The sequence below is a fragment of the Crocuta crocuta genome, unplaced genomic scaffold (assembly GCF_008692635.1).
Source record: "Crocuta crocuta isolate KB4526 unplaced genomic scaffold, BGI_CrCroc_1.0 scaffold258, whole genome shotgun sequence".
Lineage (NCBI taxonomy): Eukaryota > Metazoa > Chordata > Mammalia > Carnivora > Hyaenidae > Crocuta > Crocuta crocuta.
Window position 1 is genome coordinate 1,694,096 of NW_027532842.1, and position 24,519 is coordinate 1,718,614.

General features: G+C 43.8%; 1 protein-coding gene across 3 annotated transcripts in view; it reads right to left on the reverse strand.

Annotated features, from left to right (window-relative positions):
* The window catches only part of MTUS2 (microtubule associated scaffold protein 2), a 376,214-nt gene that overhangs the window by 126,235 nt on the left and 225,460 nt on the right, over positions 1-24,519 (reverse strand). For all 3 annotated transcript variants that reach the window (XM_077745435.1, XM_077745433.1, XM_077745434.1), the window contains one exon: positions 18,307-18,518. In XM_077745435.1, the coding sequence (XP_077601561.1) occupies positions 18,307-18,518 (212 nt within the window). The remainder of the gene's footprint in view (positions 1-18,306; positions 18,519-24,519) is intronic.

The following is a 24,519-nucleotide window of genomic DNA, read 5'->3' on the forward strand; positions in this document are numbered from 1 at the left end:
TCCACCCGGGGTTAATCCCAGGGGGCTTATGTCACTGATCATGGTAGGAACCCGGGGCTTGCTGGCTTCTGGTTCACCTCCCATCAACTTCCTGGACTGGCGGACTTTGAGTGGATGACTCTTCAGGAAGGATCTGGGAGTGTGACCTTTCACATTGTACCTGCTGCTGGGTAAAACTATACCTGAAGGGCTGTGGTCCCTCACTTTGTCCTCATGACACCCTAGGAGTTCTGAGCCCTCTGGCTGCTGGATGCATACAGGTCCCCTGCTCCATCTTGTACTGGTGGTGTTCCCCACTCTCGGAAGCTTTCAGGAGACTCATTCTGCCCTTACCACTCCCCTGTCCCTCCTCCCTCCAACCACTGTGGCTTGAGGGAAGTCAGTCAAGTTTATAACCACTAGGAGTCCCAAGTGGGCTGAGCAAGAGAAGGGTCCCAACTACTCTGTGATCCTCCAAATTATGGTGGTGGTGGTGGTGGGGGTTCCACTCATTTACGTCCCTCCTCTAGGACTCAGCCCGAGGCAGGTGCAAACACACTAAGGTTGAATCTTGAGATTCTTTTGGAACATTCTTTCCCCTTTCCAGCTTGGCTAATGTCTCTCTTGAGGAAGAATGGGAGTCTAGACACTAATTTCTACCCAGATTAACTTCCCCTGTCAAATCTTTTTTGTCTCTCAGGCTCTTCAAGGTGAAGTTGAGAGCATGAGTCCTCACTGAGCTCTGTGGCATGCTATGGGCAGGGCACCTGTGTGCCTGGATGCCCAAACCAGAGGCAATAAATGCTTTGAGTATAACTCACCACAAATTAACACTTCACACAGTGACTACTGCAGATGCGACCTATTCCCACAGAGAAGTGAAAGTGCACCCCACCAAACACTAAATAGATGTGCCTTCCCTGCAAATTTCAGATGCGTAAGACCCAAAGGACAATAGGAAAGTGATCACATGAGTTGTCACCTTTTTCTGCTTTAACAAAATTTATTTTAAAAATTAACACAGTAACACTGACTGGGTTCTGTGTACACGTGTGGCTTTTTATGCGTATGGTTCTATACAGTGTAAAATCACTTATAGATTTATGTAACTACTACCACAATCAGAACATAGAAGTTTCATTACTCAAAAAAAAATTCCGTGTGCAACACACCCCAACCCCAACACACACACACATACACACACACACCTGACCCTTGGCTATTACTCATCTACCTTCTATCACTATAACTTTATCTTTTGGAAAGTGTCATATATGCGGAATCACAGAGTATGTACTTTTTTGAGACTAGCTTAGTTCACCCAGCAGAATGCCTCGGAGGATCACCCTGTTATCCCATGATCAATAGCTTATCCCTTTTGGATATCTGTGGGGTCTATGAAAATATTCCCTCTCTTCATTCCTGATGCTGGTAAGTTTCTTTGTTTCTTTGTTAGCCTTACAAAAGATTTATCAATATTATTGACTGTTTCAAAGAATCAGTTTGGGGTTTCATTGATTCTCTCTTAATTTTTCTGTTTTTAATTTCATTGATTTCCTTTCTACCCTTATTATTTCATTGGCTTGAAGTATGTTTGTGCTATAATTAAGCCATATGCTGTAAGTATATATTGTTTTCATTCAGTCTTGAGGTGGAAGCTTAGATTACTGATTTCAGACCCTTCTTTTCTGAGAATTTAATGCTATAAATATACTCTATGCACTATGTTAGCACGTTCCACAAATTTCTGGATGTTGTATTATTTTCCTTCAATTTAAAACATTTTCTAATTTCCCTTGAGACTTCTCTTTGATCCATGATCCATTTAGAAGTATGTTATTTAATTTCCAAATGTTTTAAGATTCTCCTGTTATCCTTCTTGTACTAATTTTGATCTAATTTCATCAAGGTCAGGCAACATACTTTGTATCATTCCAATTATTTTCAATTTGTTCATTTTCTGATCCAGAATATGGTCTACCTTGGGAAATATTCCAAACTTGTCCACTTGAAAAGAATGTGTATTATGTATTGTTGAGTGGAGTATTGTTTCTGTTTGTTCCTTCTGTTTTAGCTCTCCTTTTTCTGCCTTCCTGCCTTCTTTAGAGTTATTTGAACAATTTTTAGAGCTCCATTTAAAAAATTGTTTATGTCTTTATTTCATTTTGAGAGAGAGAGACAGAGTGTGAGCAGGGGAGGGTCAGAGAGAGAGGGAGACACAGAATCTGAAGCAGGCTCCAGGCTCTGAGCTGTCAGCACAGAGCCTGACATGGGGCTCGAACTCATCGATAGTGAGATCATGACCTGAGCTGAAGTCGGATGCTTAACTGACTGAGCCACCCAGGTGTCCCCTTTTTAAGTTTTTTATTGCATTTTTGGCCACATCTCTTTGCATAATTTTTTAGTTGTTGATTTGGGAACTGCAATACACAAATTTAATTTCTCACAAACTAATTGAAATCATTTTACTACCATGAGTGGAATGAAGAGAACCCTTACTGCCATCTAGATCCTTTTGCCCAATCTCTTCTGTGTAGTAATCTTGTGAATCACATCTCCATATACTGAAAACCCCATTAGACAATGTTATAATTTTGGCTTCCAGCTTTTACTATATTTTCAGGAACTCACTAGGAAAAGTATAGTCCAATATACACCCAGCTATTTATTATTTCTGTTGCTCTTCATTCCCGTTGCTCTAATTCCTTCTGAAACTTGGATGGCTGTCATTTCTCATCTGTCTGGAGAACTTCCTTTAACTGTTCTTTTAGACCAGTTCTGCAGACAAAGGATTCTTTTAGTTTTCCTTCATCTGAGACTTTCTTCACTTTTACTCCTAAAGGATAGTCTCACTGGCTATAGAATTCTAAGTTGATGGTTGTTTCTTCCTGTACTTTGAAAATGTTCCACTGTCTTGTGGCCTCCATGGTTTATGATGACAAATCTGTAGACATCTGAATTGTCCCTTACAGGTAATGTGAAATTTTCCTCTGAGTGTTTTCATTATTTTTTTCTTTAACTCTAGTTTTCAGCCACTTGATTATGGTATATACAGGCATGGATTTCTTTGGGCTTATCCTGTTTGACGTTCACTGAGCTTCTGAATCTGTACATTTATGTCTTTCATCAATTTGGGAAGTTTGGACCATTGTTTCTTCAAATACTTTTTTCTGCAAACACTCTGTCTCCTCTTCTTCTGGGATGACTGTGATGGAAATATTAGCCCTTTTAATATGTTCTCACAGGTGCCCGGGTCTGTTCTTTTGTTTTGTTTTAAATCTATTTTCTTTTTATTGTTCAGATTGGATAATTTCTATCAATTTATCTTCAATTTCACTGAGTCTTCTGTTTTCTCTATTCACTGAGTTTCTTATTTTGGTTCTTCTATTTTTAAATTCTAAAGTTTCCATTTCATTCTCTCTCCTGTTTCTTTGATAAGACTTTCTATCCTTCCAATCATTGTAAGCATACTTGGCTTTAGTTCTTGGAGCACGTTAGAAATGGCTGAATTTAATGTCTGTCAATTAAACCCAATATGTGTGTCATCCTGACTTCACTGCCTATTTATTGGCTTTTCTCATACATGTTGACATTTTCCTGGTTTCTTCGTATGCTGAGAAATTTTAGATGGTGTCCTGGAGACTCAAGTATGACAATACAGGCCTCTGGCTCCTGTTTGGACCCTTGTCGGCAGACAACTGAACAAGTCAAGTCCAGGCTACTGGTCCCATCAGCCTTCTGTGGGCTGTGTCTCTAGTGTCGGTTTAGTTTTCAAAGACTTTGAAGTGCTGTGAGGATCTGCCCCACATGTGCACCAAACGGCCAGTCGGGCACTTGGGTAGTGGCCTATTCCAAGTCCATTTCTCAAAGTCTATGTCTGCCTTTAAGGCGAGGTTCACAAATGCAGCTGAGGGGTCAGATCAGGGGCTTGTAAATCAGTGTTAAAGGGTCATTTTCCCAAGTCCCTTCCTCTTCCCAACCCCTCCAGCTCCTTCCAGGTCCCTGGGGCTCCCCCTTTCCATCCTGCAGCCAGAAAGCTGGGACCTGGGTTTTCACACTCTGCTGTGCACCTCTCGCAGTGTGCTTGTATCTGTGGCTAAGTGACAGACACACAGAGAGGGAATGAATGCAATGCGGGGTTGCCTCACCCTCTTGGAATATAGCTCCTCCAAGCAGAGAGGAAAGGTCCCCTCCCTCGGGGTCTGGCTGTGACAGGCTTCGGCCACCATGACTGCTACAGGCATGACCACAAGCCATGTTCAGGTTGAGGGTAGGAGAGAATGAAGAAAAAACAAAGATTACTTAGCTCTCTCTGAGTGTGAGGACTTCTGTCTCTCACTTCTCACGGAGCCTTCTCTGCTCATGTCCAAGTTTATTTCCAAGTGTGCACTCAGTGGAGGCCATGGAACATTGGAGAGAACTTGTCAACTCACCACCAGTTCTGGGATACTTCAAATTCTGGTCTTTGTTCCAATCTGCCTGCTACATCTTACTTTTTGAGGTTCTCAAATAGCTTCACACATTCTGCTCAGGTCGGGTAGCTGTGTTCAGTGGGAGAGAGGGGTTGGTGTCTGCTTTCTCCAGCTCATCCCGAAACAGAATTTAGTTTTGAATCTTTGGATCACCTGCTTAGTTTTTGCGCTGGGTCCTCACTTAAGCAATGATCATTTGGTAGCGTTGCTCATTGTTGAAAAGTATAAATAGGGGCGCCTGGGTGGCTTAGTCGGTTAAGCGTCCGGCTTTCGCTTAGGTCATGATCTCGCGGTTCATGGGTTCGAGCCCCGCGTCGGGCTCTGTGTTGACTGCCAGCTCAGAGCCTGGAGCCTGTTTCAGTCTGTGACTCCCTCTCTCTCTGACCCTCCCCTCCTCACGCTGTGTCTCTCTCTCTCTCGAAATAAAAAAAAAAAAAGTATAAATAAAGATCTGAAGATAAAAAAATTCTCACCATATAAAGAAGAAGAAATTCTGAATATCTCAGGTCTGGAAAATTGCTCAGGACTTCACTTTTTTTCTTTTCTTTTCTTTTCTTTTTTTTTTTTTTTTTTTTTTCNTCTTCTCTCCCCTACTATTTCCCCTTCTTCTCCCCCATGGTCCTCTGTTAAGTTCCTCCTAATCCTCCTATACGTGCAAACATATGATATTTGTCCTTCTCTGCCTGACTTATTTCGCTCAGCATAACACCCTCTAGTTCCATCCATGCTGCTACACGTGGCCAGATTTCATTCTTTCTCATTTCAGGCCTTTACTTTTAATGGTGGTTCGGGGGAAACAGAACATCTTGTGGTTCTCACTTAACAGCCGTCCGAATCTCTTTCATGGCTTGCCCTGGGTATGTTGAACAGTCTTCCAATGGATGAGGATTTGTCTCCAAGGGTGAAGCAGAGCACCGACCCTCAGGCCAACCTCACAGGTAATCTCCGCATAGCTACAATGTCACTTAATTTAGAGCAGTAAGAGACCCAGAAGATACTAGTGTCCCTTCGCTCACAGTGCTGGATCGGTGAATGAAACATACCTTCTCGCTGCAGCCACTGAACACTGTTCTCCATTAACTGTCAAAAGTGTGACATCTCAGCATGAAATCAAGATGCTGGTTTGCACCAAGATTTGGTTCTGCAGGCAGTGCTAGGCATTCAGGGATAAGGAAAATCAAAGCAGCAATGCTCTCAGCCCTGCCTGAGAAAAGCTTACGTGTTAAAACCCCCGCAGTGTCCATGCAGCCCCGGTCAGAAGCAGCGGCTGCAATAAATGTCCCACCTGGCTTCATCCTGCCAGAATGCTGATGGGTAAGACTCCCCTCTGTGTCCCTCTGACCACCATAAATCAGTTTCATGTCTTTGTCAATAATACGTCATGGTTAAAACGGTGGAATTGCACTGGAATTGAAGGCAGGAGAACTGCATGAAGTCTTAATTCTACTGCTTACCAGCCATCAGACCCTACGCCAGAAACAACTTCTCATCCTCGATTTCTTTATCTGGAAAATGGGAATGCTCTCCTGTGTGTCTTCCTGCAGTGCCAAGAGGATGAAATGAGGGGCTCTGCAACTCTGACATAGGATATCTGACTGGGAGTTTCTTAAGGGAAGACCCTATGTCATATCCACTCCGTGATTTTGAGACTTACCAGGTGCTCATTAAATATTTCATAAATGAAACAATACACAAAATATTACATGATCAAAGCAACCTGAGTTATCTATAAAATGGGCATCAAAATACTTACGTCAAAAGGTTCATGTGAGAGGTAAATGAAATAATGCATGTAAAAATTATAAAGGGCATAGCAGCGCCCACGACACATTAGATGTTTATAATTCTTTTTACCCTCGAAATCCTGGCAGCTTTAAAGGAGATTTCTCAGCTTAAAGCAGCAAGGCTCTCAGGACTGCAACAACTGAACTTTATCTGAATATAAAAGTCATCGGACCCAAACAGAGTCAGCCGAAAATATCAACAACTACTTTAATGATTTACGCGTCTTTGGAGAATTGACTCTTTATCATTATGTAGTGTCCCTATCTCCTAGAAACTTCCTTTCTCAGAAGCCTCTGTCTCAAATTAAAATAGCTATTCCCTGGGGCGCCTGGGTGGCTTAGTCGGTTAAGCGTCCGACTTTCGCTTAGGTCATGACCTCGCGGTTCGTGGGTTCGAGCCCCGTGTCGGGCTCTGTGCTGACTGCCAGCTCGGAGCCTGGAGCCTGTTTCAGTCTGTGACTCCCTCTCTCTCTGACCCTCCCCTGCTCACGCTGTCTCTCTCTCTCTCCTAGAAATAAAATAAAAAACATTAAAAAAATATAAAAAAATAGCTATTCCCTGTTTCCTTTGACTAGGGTTAGCATGGTATGTCTTTCTCCATTCCTTTATTTATAATCTGGGACTTTATATTTAAATTGGGTTTCTTGTGAAGGGGTGGGCCTCGGAGGGCTACGTGGCCATCCCACACTCCTGCTGGCTCTGGGCAAGCTCCTCAAGACTGGTGGGAAGGGGCTGCGTGCTTCCACAGCAGTCTCAGTGACACCTGCCAGGCCTGGTCACCCACTGGAAGGGACCTCCATGCTGCCTGGCAGTGCCCTGTGGCTTGGGCACCCTGAAAGTCCTTCTGCCCCACCAGCTCCCCCCACAACCCCAACTCTGCACTCAACATACCTACCGGGGGCCCCCTCTCCACCGGAAAAGCAGAAACAGCACATGGCACACCCCATCTCAGCCCCCTGCCATTAAATTCACAAACAGAATGAATAAATGAATGAATGAATGAATGAATAGGGTTGCTTGTGGACAACATATAGTTAAGTTTTAAAACATCTTTTTTTAACTATCTCTGTCTTTTTAAAAAAAAATTTTTTTTTTTTTTGAGAGAGAGTAGGAGTGAAGGAGGGCAGAAAGGGGAATCCAAAGCAGTCTCCACACTGTCAACAAAGTCTGACATGTGGCTTAAACTCACAAACTGTGAGACTGTGACCTAAGCCGAAGTCAGACGCTTAACCAACTGAGCCACCAGGCGCTCTATTTCTCTCTTTTAATTGGTGTGTTTAGGCCACTCACTTTTAATGTAGTTATTGATAGGTGTGGGTTAATGTCTACCATCTTTGTAACTTTTCTATTAATTGCATTTGTTCTTTCTTTTTTCTCCCTTTCTTCAGCAGGCCTCATTATATTTATAACATAAATGTATCATTCTGTCTCTGTGATTCTTTTAAACTAAAACAAACATTAGGGAGATACTATTGAAGAAAAATGTATCACCTCCTGTCTGTTTTGTTAGCACAGTACTTATAGTGTTTTCCAGAGAACATTGTTACATGATAATGTCTCAATACTTCTGAATTTTAAATGTTTCTCCTTCTGTTCTCAGTAGAGCGGAAGTGATGGGCTTTCACTCTCTCTGGGGACAGAATGACAGATAGTGTTTGACTCTTAGGTTTGTGTGGTATGTAATTGCTTTTATGAATTATCTCATAGGCAAATTGCTTGTGGTGTACAACATAGATCTTCTTGCTGTCTAAGTAATCGGATTGCCAGGAATCAAATGAAAAATAACAGCGGTTGTGTGTTTTTAATTTCAAACCTAGTTTCAATTAAGTCTGTGGACCAGGCAGGTCTGTAGTTTGAAGAGAGGGAGGAGAGGGCGTTTGCTTTTTGAGAGAGATCCCCTGGGATGGAAGGCAGCATTCGGCCGCGCCCTTCTCTCCGGCACGGATTTCCACTTCCAGACAGCTCCCTGTAGATGTCACCATGCCACTTCTCACCGAGGAAAGTGCCAGGTCCCTTGGTGGAATGAAGAAAAGACCCAACTGCTACACCGTTTGATGGCTGAGAAACCAGGATGATCTGGTTGTCCTCACCTGTATACAGACTCTTCTCTGAAAAAAGCCAAACTCATTCTGTATCACTTCCACCCTCTGTCCGGCACCTGGTATTATAAACCACTCTCCCCCTTCAGAAACTCCCCCCTCACGTGGCTTCTGCGAGGGGGCGATTCCCTGTTTCCTCACTGCCTCTTCTCTTCGCTTGCTCTCCGTTTCCTCTGGCCCCACAGAAGCGTGGTCTTCCTGCTCCTCTGTACACACTCTCCTGCCTCTCTCATCCCTTTCTATGTCACCTCCATACACATGACTCTCAAGTTTTCTAGAGCTTCCTTTTCCTCTCCTGACATCCAAACCCATGTTTACCTCCCTAAGGAAGACCCCAGTATCAGAAGGCAGAATCTTGAAATCAGCCGAGGGGTGGGGCGAGGGTGATGCCGTGTGGAGGGCCACTGCGGGGAACAGCATCAGCACAGCAGAGCAGGAGGAACCCATCAACTGAGTTAATTTAGGAGAAGCAGAAATTCAGAGCCACAGGTAACCCTAAAAACAGAGGCTCCTCCCACCTGAAATTCGTGAGAGCGTGGGAGAGACCTAGGATGTTTCCAAAATGTGGAATGAGTTCTAGACAAGTTCATCTCAATTTCAAAGGGACAGGTGATAATGGTCTGAAAAGTATACTTTTTTGGGGAAAATGCCCATCCCTGCAGGTCCAATGGACCTGGATCCTAAGGGTTCATGGATACACAAAGTGTGTAGTTCCAAACATACGTAAAAAGATAATCTATGTCCCCTTTAAACGTTTCTGAGCTCTAAACATACATGTGTCTTAAGTTATTAACAGTTAACATATCACAGCTGTGTGATTACTGTTTGGGTGTTATCAGGGGGCTGGGCTTTGTCCTCTGGAGCATCTTGTCCTAGTTAAAGCCTCATGAGCCCCTCTCCCCAACTGGCTCACCACCTGGGTCCTCAGTCCCCTACATCCCTCTCCTTCCCACCAAGACCTCCGACCCTCTGTCTGGCCCCTCTCACCTCTTGCCCAGATTATTAGTAATGCTAGCAGAGTCTCCTAATTGTTTTCTCTGCCTGCAATTTTCTTTCAACCGTCCATCCCTTATGCTGCTACCATAATGATCTTCCTAAATTGCAGCTTCAAACACTTCAGTGCCCTGTCCAGAGCTCCCAGTGCCTCCTGATTGCCTCAAAGAGAGTCGCTTCTCTTTACTTTGCTAGTCAAGTCCCCAAGCCCTTCCTCCTTATTGCCAGTTATCGTCAGTCCCACACTCCAAGCTTTAGGCAAATGAGACTCTCCCCTCCACCCCTGCCTGCTGAAGTCGTACTGCTGTTGGAGGCCTCTTCCCCCGCATCCGTCCTCTCTGAGGTGCGCCAGTGACCCTGACTGGAGGGATAGCTCCTTCTCGCGGCACCCTTAGTGCCATGGGATGCCCTTCACGTCGTGGTTTGATCAAGTGTTATGGCTTCAGGAATTGGGCTCACGAGGCAGCTTGCTCTCTCCATCTCTCTCTGCTGACACTGTCTCCGAGAAGCTACAGGAGACAGTGCTATCCTCGGACATTCGGTCATGCTTTAAATGTTCCATAGAAGTTGCTTTCTTAAGAACGATTTTTCCAAAGAGAAAGGATATAAAAATGCTGATTTGAGGGGCAGACGCACCCCAATGTTTATAGCGGTTCTGTCAACAGCAGCCAAACTATGGAAAAAGCCCAAATGTCTATCAACTGACAAAGAGATAAGACGTGGTGTATATATCCGATGGAATATTACTCAGCCAACAAAAAGAATGAAATCTTGCCATTTGCAACAATGTAGATGGAATTTGAGTGCATTATAATAAGCAAAATAAGTCAGAGAAAGATAAATATATGATTTCACTCATATGTGGAATTTGAGAAACACAACAAAGGAACATGGGGGAAGGGAAGGAAAAGTAAGATAAAGACAGAGAGGGAGGCAAACCATAAGAGACTCTTAAATACAGAGAACAAACTGAGCATTGCTGGTGGGGGGTTAGGTGGGGGGATGGGGTAAATGGGGGATGGACATTAAGGAGGGCACTTGCTGGGATGAGCACTGGGTGTTACATATGAGTGATGAATCATAAATTCTACTCCTGAAATCATTAATACACCATATGTTAACTAACTTGGATTTCAATAAAATTAAAAAAATAATAAAAAAATAGAATATAAACAAAAATCTCATATTCTCTAGACTGTGATGGTTGCATAGTAGGTACACTTAAAGTGGGCCACCCTGACACATAGGCCTCATCCGAGGAAGGGCTGAGCACCTTCTGGCACTTAAATTATGGCACTGCTTCACAGAGTCAGAGGGACTAAATGAAATCCCAGACCCCAGAGCATGAGAGCCCCTTCATTCCAGTCTTATCTCTGAAGTGGGACCATTAGTTTCCCCATTTTGCAGAAAACCTGAGGTCCAGGAAAGTTAACAAACTCGTCTCAGAGAAAAGAGGTTCTGGAGCTGAGGCAACCATATCTCCCATCTCCCCAGCCAGAATTTCTTCTTTAAAGTTATCATTCCTAAAAAAAGGGGTGGGAGGCTTGGTGGGGGGGGGGGGGCTCAGTTGGTCAAGCGTCTGACTTTGGCTCAGGTCATGATCTCCTGGGTTCGAGTCCCACATCAGGCTCTGTGCTGACAGCTCAGAGCCTGGAGCCTGCTTCAGATTCTGTGTCTCCCTCTTTCTCTGCCCCCGCCCCCCCCCACCCCAGATCACTCGCTGTCTCTCTCAAAGACATCCAGTCTCTCAAAAATTAGTAAACGTTAAAATTTTTTTAAAGTTATCATTCCTTTACTTGCTTTTACTTAGAGGGGAGCTTATAACAATTTATTTATTTTAAACTAAATTTCCAGTGACACCGAAACAGAGACTTTCTTGTCTGTCAGAGGGCATGGGTCTGACTAGGTTGAGTAGCATGGTCTGGTCTTATGTGCCACTTTCACTACGCTGGACACCTCCTTGGCCTCTGGGAAAACTATACTAAATTCTGCATCTTAGCATTTTATACAAGCTTGCACTTTTACTATAGAAAGCTTTTACTCACTGCCAACCAGGGTCTGGGGAAAGCCTGACGGCAGCAAATGAAACTCATCTTTCTTCTCCCTTGGCATCCATCTGTATTCAAAAGAGGTATCCTTTAATTTTAAAAAAGAAACTATTTATGACAAAGTATAAAACAGATGAATTGAATGGGGTCCAGATCTACCTTGGTTAAATATCTATTCCTATTCTCTTATTATGAAACTTATACTATCCTCAGTGAAGATGGCTCTTATCAGGAACCAGTCCTGGACCTTCCGGAAAAGTTGAGAAGACTTTGCAATTTTAAGTTTTGTTTTCAACATGCCATGATGCTTTTCATTACCGACACCCTAGGCGTAGAGTTCTTATTACTTCAAAGAGCTGCTTGGCACAGTTGGGGGATTTCTACCCCTTGATATTTGGAATATTTTGGCATTTTGGGGTTATGCTAAAACTTCCTTAGGCTGGAGCCTTAGGAGTAAGAGCAAACACTCACTGTAGTTCTAGCAAGGTACAGGTACTTTTGTGACATAGAACGTTCTTTCAGAACAGCAATCGCTGGCTGCTGGCCGGTCAATTTACTTCTCCACGAACATTTCCCACCAGGTTATATGCAGAACTGTCAGAAGTGCTCGCATTTTCTCTAAACCTTTAGTTTTTCAAGGCAAAATTAAGAGAAGATAATCACAGGCATTGTTTATAAGGTGGGGAGGAGGGGCAGAAAACACTGTTTAAATGGCCATATTTTAGGATTTAAAGAGCAACGAAACAGTTTTCAGCTTTGAAAAGGTGTAATTCCTGCTTTGAGCGCTCCACTCCATGGAGAAGTCTCGGGAACACAAAATCTTTGGGCTGGAGGACGTGATGGCTTCTCTACTGCTTTTGGAGCTCGAGGGCAGACAGTTATCCTGATGATTTAAAATCTGAACGTAAGAAGTGGCTAAATCAAGAAAAGCATTTATTTTACAAGTGATTCTACCTCTGTCTCTTCTCTCTCCTCTCCTATAGCACACTCCCTCCTCTGACCAAACAACAAAGCCAAGTGCTCTGAAGCAAGAAGCTGAATCTGGGTTGTCTTCACTATGAGGAGCTTTGATCTGTTACAGAGGGGTCATTGTGCTTTTAGAAACAATTACCAAGTGCCTAGGACTCTACCCATAAATCATTAATGTACCAAGAGCTCAGAGAGGCAAGAGAATGCCACTTGGGAGACAACAGACTCTGAGTACCCTTCCCACGTGTGCCTAGGCTCTCCCTTCCTCTTTACTCATCCAGGATCCCGCCTCAGTCCACTGTGGCTCCTCCCAAGCCTCCTCAGGCCTTTACCTTCCCATTCAGAGAACCGGGCTTTCACCTGAGCACATACTGCTTTTTCATGGCACCTGGTTAAGTGTTACCTTAGATAGTTTTCTGTTAATGCCTGTACAAGTGTGAACTTTTTGACAACTGTGTTACTTTGTTTTGTCCAATTAATGTTTTTTTCTCCTTAACTGCATTAAAGCACCTTGAGGGTAAGAGGGCAGAAGGAGAGGTGGCACAGAATCTTGTGGAAAAACACGGGTGTTGAATACGGACTAACCTGTTTTTGTATCACGGCTCCACCCCTTTCTAATTATACTGCCTCTAGAAGGGCTGTATAGTTTCGCTAGGCTGAGTTTCTTCAACTGTCATGTGCAAATAATATCTATACCAGGTAAGGTTGTTGTGAGGGTCACAATAATATATATTCAGAAATAAATACAGAGACTATGCATGTAATTATATATTATATATGTATTATATTATATATAATATATATTTTATATAGGATATAGAAGTACACTATTATATATACTGTATATACTATTATATGTACATATACTATATATGTAAATATAAAATGGAATGAAATATTAATGGAATGAAAATTAAAACACAGCATATCAAAATTTGTGGGTTTTGCTAATACAGTTCCTGAAGGGGATTTATAGCTCCTAGCTATATGTGCTTCTAGCAGGAAAAAGAAATAAGATCGACAATAAAAACATTCTCCTTAAAAAAACTAAAAATCCAATTACACAAAAAAATTATAAGGACCTAAATAATATGGATAAGAGTAAATGTCAATGAAACAGAAAACAACCAGTTGAGAAAATCAATGACACCAGTTAGTTCTCTGAAAAGATTAGTAAAACTGATAAGCTTGTGACCAGACTGATAATGAAAATTAGAGCAAAATCACACATTACAAATATTGTGATGTGTGATTTTGGTCTAGTTTTCTTCATAGGGGGAGACGCTGCATTGATTAAAATCTTCCACTAGCATAAATGACTTGAAAAGCTGAAGTTGAAATATAAAAACTATGTTTTAAAATGTGTACCCTTAACTAACAACAAAAACATAGAAGAGTGAATATGATGTGGGAAACAAAGGCAGAGGGAAATGGCAGATAAAATTAAATTTCCTTATAACCTGCAGCCCATGGACAAGTCCTTGAGGCAGGCGTAGCATCTGTTTCTCCCGAACTCCCTACTGTCTTCATGCTAATGCTTTGCTAGAGGGAAAAACCACCGTAGCTTGACAATAGCTGGGCCTCCAGTGCTCCGTGAGTCTTTAGCATATGAAACTCTCCCTGGAAATTTCCCCTGGACTTGAACTCCCCCAACACCAGTCTCTGCTCCTGGTCCTGTCCCATGCTTCAATCAAATCACCTTTTTGCACCAAAGACATCTTCGAGAATTCTTACTTGGCTGTCGGCTCTGGACCCCACGAACTCCACTATAACCCCCAAAGCTCTCATCAAATATAGCAAGATGTTAATAAGTATTAAATATAAACGATGGGTGTTTGGATGGTCCTCTTTCTAAGTGCCTGTATTTAAAATTTTTATGTGATATAAGGTCAACTAGTAAAAGCAATATATATATGGAGAGAGAGAGAGAGAGAAAGAGAAAGGGGGCTGATGCATTCTGAATTTTAATAGGCTTATATAGTACACAAATGTTTGACATCAGCTTTCAAGTCTTTTATCTATTTAATAAAAAATTAAAAAATTAAAAACCATCATGTACTATCTATGTACATTCAGTTAATGATAAAAATGACATAAATCAATATGAAAAATATAGAATAAATGTAATAAATCTTACTAAAAATAAGATGAAAATAAAAAAACTCAGATATATAAAACTTGGAGCTACAAAGCAAGGCAAACCATTTAATACAGGATCACTGTCTGGGCTGTTTCCCGGATAGGCCACCAGGGGCCGCTAAAGAGTAACATTCCCGGGGGAACAAGAAACAGATTTAAAAAAAAAAAAAAAAATCGTTCAACTCCATTCTAAAAGTGCCGAGTCTGAGAGTGTCATGCTCATTTCGACACCACCCGGAGGTCTGGGACCACAGATTTCAGCAGATCTGTTTGTCCCGTGGTGAGGACCAGGCCCTGCCACAGGGATGGCACTGTCTGGAACCGGCACCAGCGAGAGGCGGATGTTCGCACCTAAATGTGGCATCTTAAAATCCCCTGACACCGGGCTCAGGCTGTGTCGCAGCTGACAGTTTTCACAGCTGCTCTGCCAGGAGCTGTGAAGCACGGGGCAGAAATGGAAGATTCTTATCTAGGCTTCTAATTCCTTTTTTCTGGTGACTTCCCATACACTGAGACTTACTTCCAATACATACTTAGCAGCATCAGCACATTCTGGGAAAAATATATAGCAGCAGCTGAATAGCTAGCCTAGAAAATGATTTCCTCCTTAAAGTACACTCCAGGCCACACTATGTGCATATATACATATGAAATAAGAGTGGTTTGTACTGTGTTTTAACTTTGTGTATCTCATCTATTCATATGTTCGTCCTGCTTGAGAGTAAAATATTTGAGAGAAGGGCTTTGTCAGATCTTCTTGTACTCAAAAAGAAGTGTGTGTGTGTGTGTGTGTGTGTGTGTGTTCTGGGCGCCTGGGTGGCTCAGTCGGTTAAGTGTCCAACTTCAGCTCAGGTCATGATCTTGCAGTGTGTAGGTTCAGGCCCCACATCAGGCTCTGTGCTGACAGCTCAGAGCCTGGCACCTGCTTCAGATTCTGTGTCTCCCCCTCTTTCTGCCCCTCCCCCCATTTGTGCTCTGATTCTCTCTCTCTCTCTCAAAAATAAACGTTAAAAAAAAGAATGTTTTTTTCAATAATCGTTTGAAGTACCTTAGCCTATTAATTTACTACATTCTCTATTATTGTGAAGCACTATTATTAACCCTATGTGAAATTAAGAAAACCAAGACTCAGGGATGACTGGTCAGAGAGGATGTGGCTACTGGAGACAGAGCAACGGCTAGGATGTTACTCCTTTAGGTGATGTGACAAGGGTCTGAGAGGGGCAGGTACTTGCTCAAGGTCTCGTTCATAGATGGAGGTGAAGAGGGGGCTGGCTCTTGCTGGCCCTGTACTCTCACCATGCTTTGCAGGCAAATAGCTACAGTGTAGATACCATACATGGGTAGAGTTCCAACAAACACGGCAGAGTCTTCCAACCAGAAAAGGAAAGAGAGACTGGCTTTTCACACTGGCTCTAGGGGCCACGTGCTTCATGGCTGGCGTGATCTGCTCTGAACATTCCCGCAGGTAATAATTACGCACTGGCTTCCCACGAGAGTGATACCGAGCATCTCAGCACCACTAGACCTTGTCATCGAGGGCTCCATCCTTGGAAGTTAGCTGATGGCTGTGCCTCTACTTTCCCAGGTGCTTCACCCCACATCACACCTCCTGGTCTGGTGTCACTGGCAGACTCTCCAATCAACTACCCTAACCACGGAGGACACATTAGTAGCCTGTGCGAAAGCCACTTATGTTCGATTACAGATTTTTTTTTTTTAACATGCTCATTTTTAGTTCTGGGGTTTATCTGGAGAGAGAACTGAGATCAGAAAGACAGAAAAGCACACAGTGTGTGGGAGGTGAAATGCCATGGCCGTTTGGGAAGCCTGTCTGGAGCGGCTGGTTGTGATTTACTGAAAAGAAAATGAAATTCATGTCTGCCATCCTTCTTGCTGAAATGTCACACTGAGTGCAGCTCGAGTACTAGGAGGTCTGAGGGAGGTGCCTACAAATCACCTGATGGCCCTGTTTGGTCTCTGATTTAAGGGCCATGTATATGCTGCACAGAAATAAAACTCTCGGTCCGTGGGCCAACAAGGAATATGCCGGGGGCACAGAAATACATAACTCCAGGGAACCAACCCTTAATTTCTGCACAGGAACTAACTCCCTTCTCTGCCATAAAGGCATAAACGAGGGCCAGGAGTCCCAGTTATGGGATGAGCACCGGGTGATGCATGGAAGAGCTGAATCATTACATTGTACACCTGAAACTAATATAACACTGTATGTTAACTATAGTGGAATTAAAATGAAAAAAAAAAAAAAAAGATTTGTTATGATGGATGATGCCTGGGAAGGGTAACTCAAGAAGGGCACAGTACCAACATAAATGTTATTAGAACCTCAATGAATAACTCTGTTTTCCTCTCTTTATTAAAGATTTGACAGCCAGTGAGAAAATGAGCATCTAGCTAAACAACAGCAACAACAAATGTGTCACTCTTTCTCGAATAAGGAAACTGCTCAGCATTTACAACAGTGAGCCAGGCCTCTTCGCTACCTCAGAAATGTGTAATTTTAATTCTTATGAGGTTGGGTCTACAGCCACTTCAGGGTTCACAGGTGACACGGATGGGAGCAGACCAGAAGGTGTGAAATTCAAATTGACTGTTTGTTGGTTGTTAACATTTTGGCGGGCAGAGACGCTGAAACTATTGATGAAACTGAAATCTGTTTTCCTTGTCTTTCATTATGCCAACAAATGGGTAATAGGCTCTTTCTGCTGAAAGCGTTAAGTGAAACAGGAAACAACAAAAAGTAGACAGACAGCTCAGACTTGTGCACTAGGGGCAGGGGAGGGTGTACGAGATCATCAAAAGCCAGAGTCCTCCATGCTTTCGTGTGAAGAAGATATACAAAGCCTGTGGACACAGGGTTACCTAACATTCTTTTGGTTTTCTTCTTTAAACTAGCCTGGTATTAGGTAGTTCATCTTATTTGGAGAGCATCTATATAGCATTTTTACTTCCTCCCATTTATAGGTACCAGAAGGTCCATGTACGAAACTCAAAATGCCCTATGGGTTTCTAATATGCAGAGTCATAATGTTTAAACCTTGAAGGGGAACGTTCATTTTCTCCCCCAAACATGGCTTGGCCACTTCTTGCTGGAGCACAAATGCACTGGATCAGATACCAGGCTCTCTCTAACCTCTGTTCCACATCAAGAGGTAGGAAAGCTTTGCTACACCGTGGCTCCTAACAGACTCAGCATCTGCATGGCCCCAGGAGCCTCTGGACAACTCACGTGCTGGGAAGAAGCCAGCCCGTTTTGCATTTTCAGAAAGGCCAGCGGAGCAGAGAGGATGCCCTCTCCCTCATGCTGCGCTGTGAACACTGTGAGCCTGGCCCTGACTCCTGGGCCAGATGCCCCCCGGCCTGGCACAGCCACTGTCCCCTCAACGGCCAAAACCAGCGCTGTGCCCCTGCGTCCTTCTTCTATGAAATGTGCGGACGTTTTAGAATTCGGCCATTTCGTCCCTAAAATGCAAACGACCTCAAGTTTCATTCTCTTCAAAGCACTCACCGTTGTCGAAAGGCTCCTTTCTACCTTCTCCTTTCTCTTTTATAGCACTCTCCCGTTTGAAACCAAGGTGACAAAATCACTCTTCCCAGACTGATTTCTTTCACACACACAAAAAGTACCAACTTGGCTCCCGGAGCGTTCGATGTCGCTGCTGGGATTCTGCAGGACCTTCTGAACATCAAACTGGTCTCTGACCCCAGACCCAAACTGAAACACACAGCCTCCCAGGTCACCATCACCGCCCTCCCCTCCGACAAGAGGCCCCCGGACGTGCACCAAACGCGGCCTCACCTTTCTGGAGAAGTACTGGGTGGACACGGCGAGGGCCTGGAAGGCGCACACGGCCCTGCGCAGCTCCGCCTGGACGAGCCCCAGATGCCTGGCCTGCTGCTGGCACCTGCCTTTCAGCCGCTGCACCAGCTGCCGCTCGGCTTCACGCACCTGCAGGTCGGGCTTCGGGGAAAACCCATTTCGGGGAGCCGCCGTCCGCTGTTTGGGGTGTCCTGCGGGGGAAGACAGTACAAACGGTCACTTGTGGGAGAACACTCACCCCAAGCGGGACAACAGCTTCTTCGGTGCCGAAGGATTTCATCACGAGCAAGCGGCCGAGAAGGCACTGCTCGCGATGTGTCCTTTCAGGTGCTGAAAGGAAAAGAAAAACCAAAACCAGACAGGGACTTAAATAGCAGAGGTTCATGCTCAGGGAAAGAATAACGGACAAAACTGCCAGATTTCTTCCAGCTCCCGGCATTTCTTCCAGGTTTGCTTAGAGAGATCGACGCGGGGCTGCTTCTTTCGTTTTCTTCAAGGGGATTCCTCTGTGAAAATGTCTAACGGGGAATAAATCAGTCGATCTCGGCTGAACCCAGCGTTAGAACCTCGCAGCCTTGTAGTCTGGCCTCCAGGACCAACGCCTACCAGCGCCTTCTCCCCCTTACTGTGGTTGCTCTTTCTGGTGTCAGGGTCAAGTCATGCCTCTAATGACCTCTACTCTAGGGATTCCTGGCATTAAGTTCCTACAGCATCAATGGCCCCCCAAATTCTTCCCCCAGGTGACCACTCATGCCACCTCCAGGGCTAACAGGTCCAGTCCAAGCCCCCATAACCCCCATAACCTCTCACTTTCTAATGCAAAGCCCTGCTTCTTTTACCTTTTTTTTTTTTTTTTTTTTTTTTTTTTTTTTTTTTTACTTATACTGCACAATAGCCAGAATGATGTTTTGAGTGTAAGACAGCACTTGACCTGCGCGGACCCCTCTCTGCGCTGTGCTCCACTGAGGTATAAGGAAAGTGCTCATTTCTTCCCTTGGCTCACAGACCCTCTGAGATGAGGCTCCTGGGTCCAGGCAAACACTGAGGAAGGGACCAGAAACTCCACCAGGAGCTGGGGACGGGGTGGGGTGGCTTTTAGGAGAATGACATGAGGTGGACGCTTGGGGGAGTAAAGGCAAGGCCCCAGGGAGGAGCTCAGAGACAGGTACTGCATCACGGTCAGGGCCCAGGGTAAGCAGGAGTCTCCCTCAGGACCCCCGTGCTTCCTGTGTGAGCTGCAGACCAGCCTGGCGGTGGTGGACAGCGGACGTGTGTCTCCCAAGCACCTTCTTCCCTTTGCTCAGGGAGAGAACATGACACGCACGCTGAGCACACAATCGTGAAGAAACTTTAATATTTCAAAAGGTCTTTTGTCTCCCTTGGCCCCTCCAAAATATCAGGGAGTAACAGAGAAGACCAGTCCGAAAATGGTGGTCTCCTCTGTCCCTGATACAATAGACACAGCAGGGTAACAGGCTTACTCTACGGAACACCCAGGTGGCCTCATGTTTTAAGGGGAGAAGATGGTTAACTGATCTAAACACTTCTGAGTGTTAATTTAATGGTAACCGTACTAATTTTAATTAAATCTTCTTCTTAAGGAATCATCAGAGATCACAGTGCAACCTCACATATGATGTATCTTAAACTCTTATGGCTTAATGGAGTAGTAGAACGTGCAATTAATGCTCCCTTAAAACTGTCCTTACAACGGTGGTGTCCATAATAATCCAGAAAATTCACTTGCTCATTGTAGGCAAATCACTCTTAATATGTGCTTAATCCTAACATTCTCAATACTGGTAACAAAAGAAAAATAATTACTAACAACATGCGGGAGATGTTACTGCTGCCTGAATTAAACTCTAAGACACAGCCTAAGAACCAAGGTCGATTTTTTTTTCCATGTGTACTCTTTACCATTTTATTGGCGTGGCTGATGATTTTATAAAACATTCCAGTTTCAAGGAATGTGTTGAGGTACCAGGTACCCGACACCATTACAATTGAAGGCACTTCTTTTCGAAATCTAAAGGAAATCATAAAACCTACTTGTAGCTCAGTGAATTACAGATAATTGCAATCTAGCATAAAGAATCATCTCTGAACTTGTGCATATTGTAAGCACTCATGTTGTCGTGTGTCTTTGGTTGTCAGATTTATCCCCTGTTATGGTTATTTTTACTATTATTTTCATCATTGCCATCAGTGTTAGGTCAGTGACAATACTCAGCAGTAAATGGACAGCATAAAAGGATTTGGTGAAATCCTATTCCCAGTGTTCATTTCGGTACCAATGCAGTTATGTTACTGAACATCAGTCCACTCAGTCCACCTTCTACTCATGGGAACACCAAAATGATGTTCTGAGTCAAGACAGACGTTCCCCTACGAACTTAAGATCTGAGGCCTTCTGACACCAAACTACCTCCTGGAACCAATCTTCATTTGGGATTCTTGGTCCACGGTCCACTTGGCACCCCACCAACTGTCCCAGCCCCGTCTGAGGCTCAGGCCCCAGTGCTAAGGCTATTGGAAGGAAATGCAGAGAAACAAGGTTGGCTCTGGAGTTGTCTATTGCTTTAGCTGATAAGGGTCCTGCCATTTTCTAAGTCTACTGCTAGGATTCTGCCTAGAACCAATAATCGTTTTACTATCAGCAGCATATTTTTGGTCCTCACCAAAACAAGTATCCTTTGTGCGCTGTCAGTTTCTGTTAAATATGCCTATAGTTAGCTCCCTGAAGTACTGTTCTGTCGCTTACTTTCCTGTCCACCCACATGTCACACTGTCCCTAGGACGGTGTGTGAGGACAGCCGCATGGGCTCCTCTATCATCTTAGAGACGGAGAACTTATGTTGAAATAAAATGACTGACACACAGCCAGCTTCACCTGTCTCACTAAAAATCGAGGATTGTGTGTGCTTCTGCTGCCTTCTCCTAAAAGCCAGCACATAATGGAGCTAAAATACCAATTGGCTTAGGAAGTAAGGGGGTACGGGAGCATGATGGGAATCTTCCGGAAGGCAGTGATCACGTGTTGCTCATGGAGCACACGCTTGGCACTGAGAAGAGGTGTCTGAGGTGCCTCACTTCTGACCTCTTACACCCGTGTTTTTCTGGAAGAGCTGGAGAAATGCTTTAAATGGGGGGGAGGGGGTGGGCGTGCCATGTCCCCTGAGGACATGTCCAGGTGCTGGAAGGCTTTGTTATCACCTCCTTCCCTATTACTTGCAGTATTTATATAGCGTCTGCGGTGGTCAGAGCTTCTAGGCCAGCAGGCAAGCCACTGACCTCTTTCCCCAGTCAGGCAGAGCCTCGTACGTGTGTTTGGACTCTTTCCAAAGAATCCGTCTCCTACAATAGCCTTCTGATTTCTACTCAGTTGAACTAGGAAGTCGATTAATGAATAAAGACATTCAAAATGAGGCTTATTGATGGTTCTGGAGTCTTCAAATGAAGTGAAAAAGAGAGTAGCAATAACTAGTTTTTTAACGACTGCCTTAATAAACCTCCCAACTGTTACTGAGGTTTATCCCCAGAGCAACTCTTCAGTATGAAATCTGTGAACAGAAGTACCTAGACCAGTGTTTTGCCATGACCTACAGACAGAGACGATTTCACGTGGCACACTTCATGTCACATGTTTCTGTGGGGAACCAAAATATTTGACAGCTTTTACTAAGCTCCTACTCTGAGCGACATAATGCAAGGTCCAGCGGGGAGTGCAAAGGAATGAGGCCCCATCTTTGACCCGAGGCGATCCACTGTCAGTAGGGACCCAGCCTGGATTTCCTGCTTCTGACTCCTTGTCCAGGGCTCCTGCCACTTCGGCAAACTGCTGGCCCCCTCTACAGCATCTCTGACAGATCTCACATGTTCAGGACACATTCTAAATCCAGAACATTCTCCCAGGATATCAATCTTGCCCCAATCACAATTTCTTGTCAGCCACCCAAGGGCCAGATAGAATCTGTGATAGTCCCAGCGACAACTGGCAGCTTAGGGGAAAAGCCAGTAACCTTGTATTCTCACAGAGGTGAATGCAAGCCGCTTGCGTGCAAAGGCAAGAGCAATGGGGAGAATGCAGCCCTTAAAAATGGAAAGAGAATATTAAAAATTCATCCGCAGCCATCCGTTCACTGTCTAGAGGATTCTAATGGATAAAAAAGCTTGGTTTAATTTTAAAGCTGGAAGCTTAACTGATGTGATAAACAAACAGTGCAGCACTGGAATCTGTGTATTTACAACATCAGAGGAGGCCCATGGCCTTAACCCTTGTGAATAAGAAGGACAGGACGCAACTTAGACAGACAGCCTTCTGGCTTAGAGAAAAGCACTTCATGAGTTTGGCCAACATCCTAGCAGAAAGGAAATCTGTTTCTTGCATACTGGCATCCGCAGCAACCCCAGGTAGCACACATGCCCAGTTCCCTGTGGTCTTGGGTAGGCTTTATTTTTCTTAAATAGATCTAAATTTATTCCAGAAAATTCCACCAAGTAGCACACTATTTTCCTACTTAGTCCTGGCACTTGTTGGCCTGAGGTTGGCTAGTGTGGGGAAGGTGACGAGCAAATGGCAGGGGGACCAGAAATTTCCTTCCAGCCAGTCATGAGCATGAGTGAGGGCAGGAATTACTAAACTGGGTGCGAACCTGCTATGCTCTAGAAAGGAGAGGCTTCTACCTCCCATTCCAAGGAAGGAGTGGATTCTTTTCTATATGATGTAAAAGTGAACAAACAAACAAAAAAAATCCCCAGAAGTTATAATCAGGGTTTCCAAAGCCAACTATAAAAATTTGTTACTATAACCCATTCTCTAGACAAAATAAAGGGTGACATAAAAATATTCTCATCTTCAGGAAATTTCTTAGTATTTGTAAGAGGTATAGGTAGCAAGGTAATCTGAACTGTTTTCTCCAAGGGTGAAAAATCATGGTTTAATAGTATTATGGCAATTGCTAAACTTTTATATTCCAAAATATAACTACTTTTGGCCAAGATGGAGTGAGAAGGATCAGACTTAGCTTCTGATCTGAAACAAACCCAAAAAAACTCAGCCCAAATGTAATCAGACAATGGTTTTAGGACATCAACATTAGGCAGTGAAGCACAGGGATCCTGAGCTGGAAAGCAAAGGAAGTAATCCCTATAATTGCCTCAGCCTATTTCCTGGAGTGACCTTCTAGGCTGTGGCATGTGTGGGGGAACCCATGTGAAGCCTGGTGGTTTCCCCAAGTTGAGAAAATGGGGCTGGGGGTTCAGGAAATTGGGGACTCAGAGGTTACAAGGGAGATTAGCAGAGAGAACATCACTCCACAGAGAGAACAGGGTCCCCTCGAGTTTAAGGACAAGTTCTAATCACTGTGTGCCTGGGAAGAGAGTATCCAAGGCCCGGGAAAGAATTCCCCAAATGACTACAGGGAACAATTCCTGAGTGCTCACAGAGGCTCAGAATTTGTTCTTGTTCCCATCAGCCAAAGTAGAACACCTCAAAATTCAGGGGGCAATGGAGAGTATACCCAGAAGGGTCTTGGCTTGGTAATATGGTAAAATTGGCTCTGGGCTCATCACTAGTTGGGACCTGCCTAACAAAGCCAATAAGCAAGACCCAAAATAACTAAACTCTCTGCAAGGAACATACTTTTGTTTAAGAATAAAGCTTAAGAATATTCATAGGAATTAAAAAAAATCCACCACCCAACAAGGAAAAATTTACAATGTCTGGAATCCAAAAAAAATTCTCAGGCACAGAAGTAAGCAGGGATACATAACCCATAAGGAGGAGAAATGCAATCAAGTGAAGACCACAAGAAATGACGCAGATGATTAACAGTTATTTGTGACTACATTCCATATGTTCAAGAAGCTAGTGGAATGATTGAATATGTCAAGTAGAAATAAAGCAGATTTAAAGAAAAAAAAAGACCTAAATAAAAATTCTAGAGATTGAAAACTCAAATGTCTAAGACGAAAAATACACAGAATGAGATTAAGAGTAGATTCAGACATGACATAAGGAAAGATTGTAACATGAATGTTCATAGCAGCATTACTCATAGCAGCCCCAACACTGGATACAACCCAAATGTCCATCAATTGATGAATGTAAACTATCATATGTGATATATGGAATGTTATGGAATGGAATATTACTCGGCCAAAACCAGGAATAAAATACTGATTCAAGCT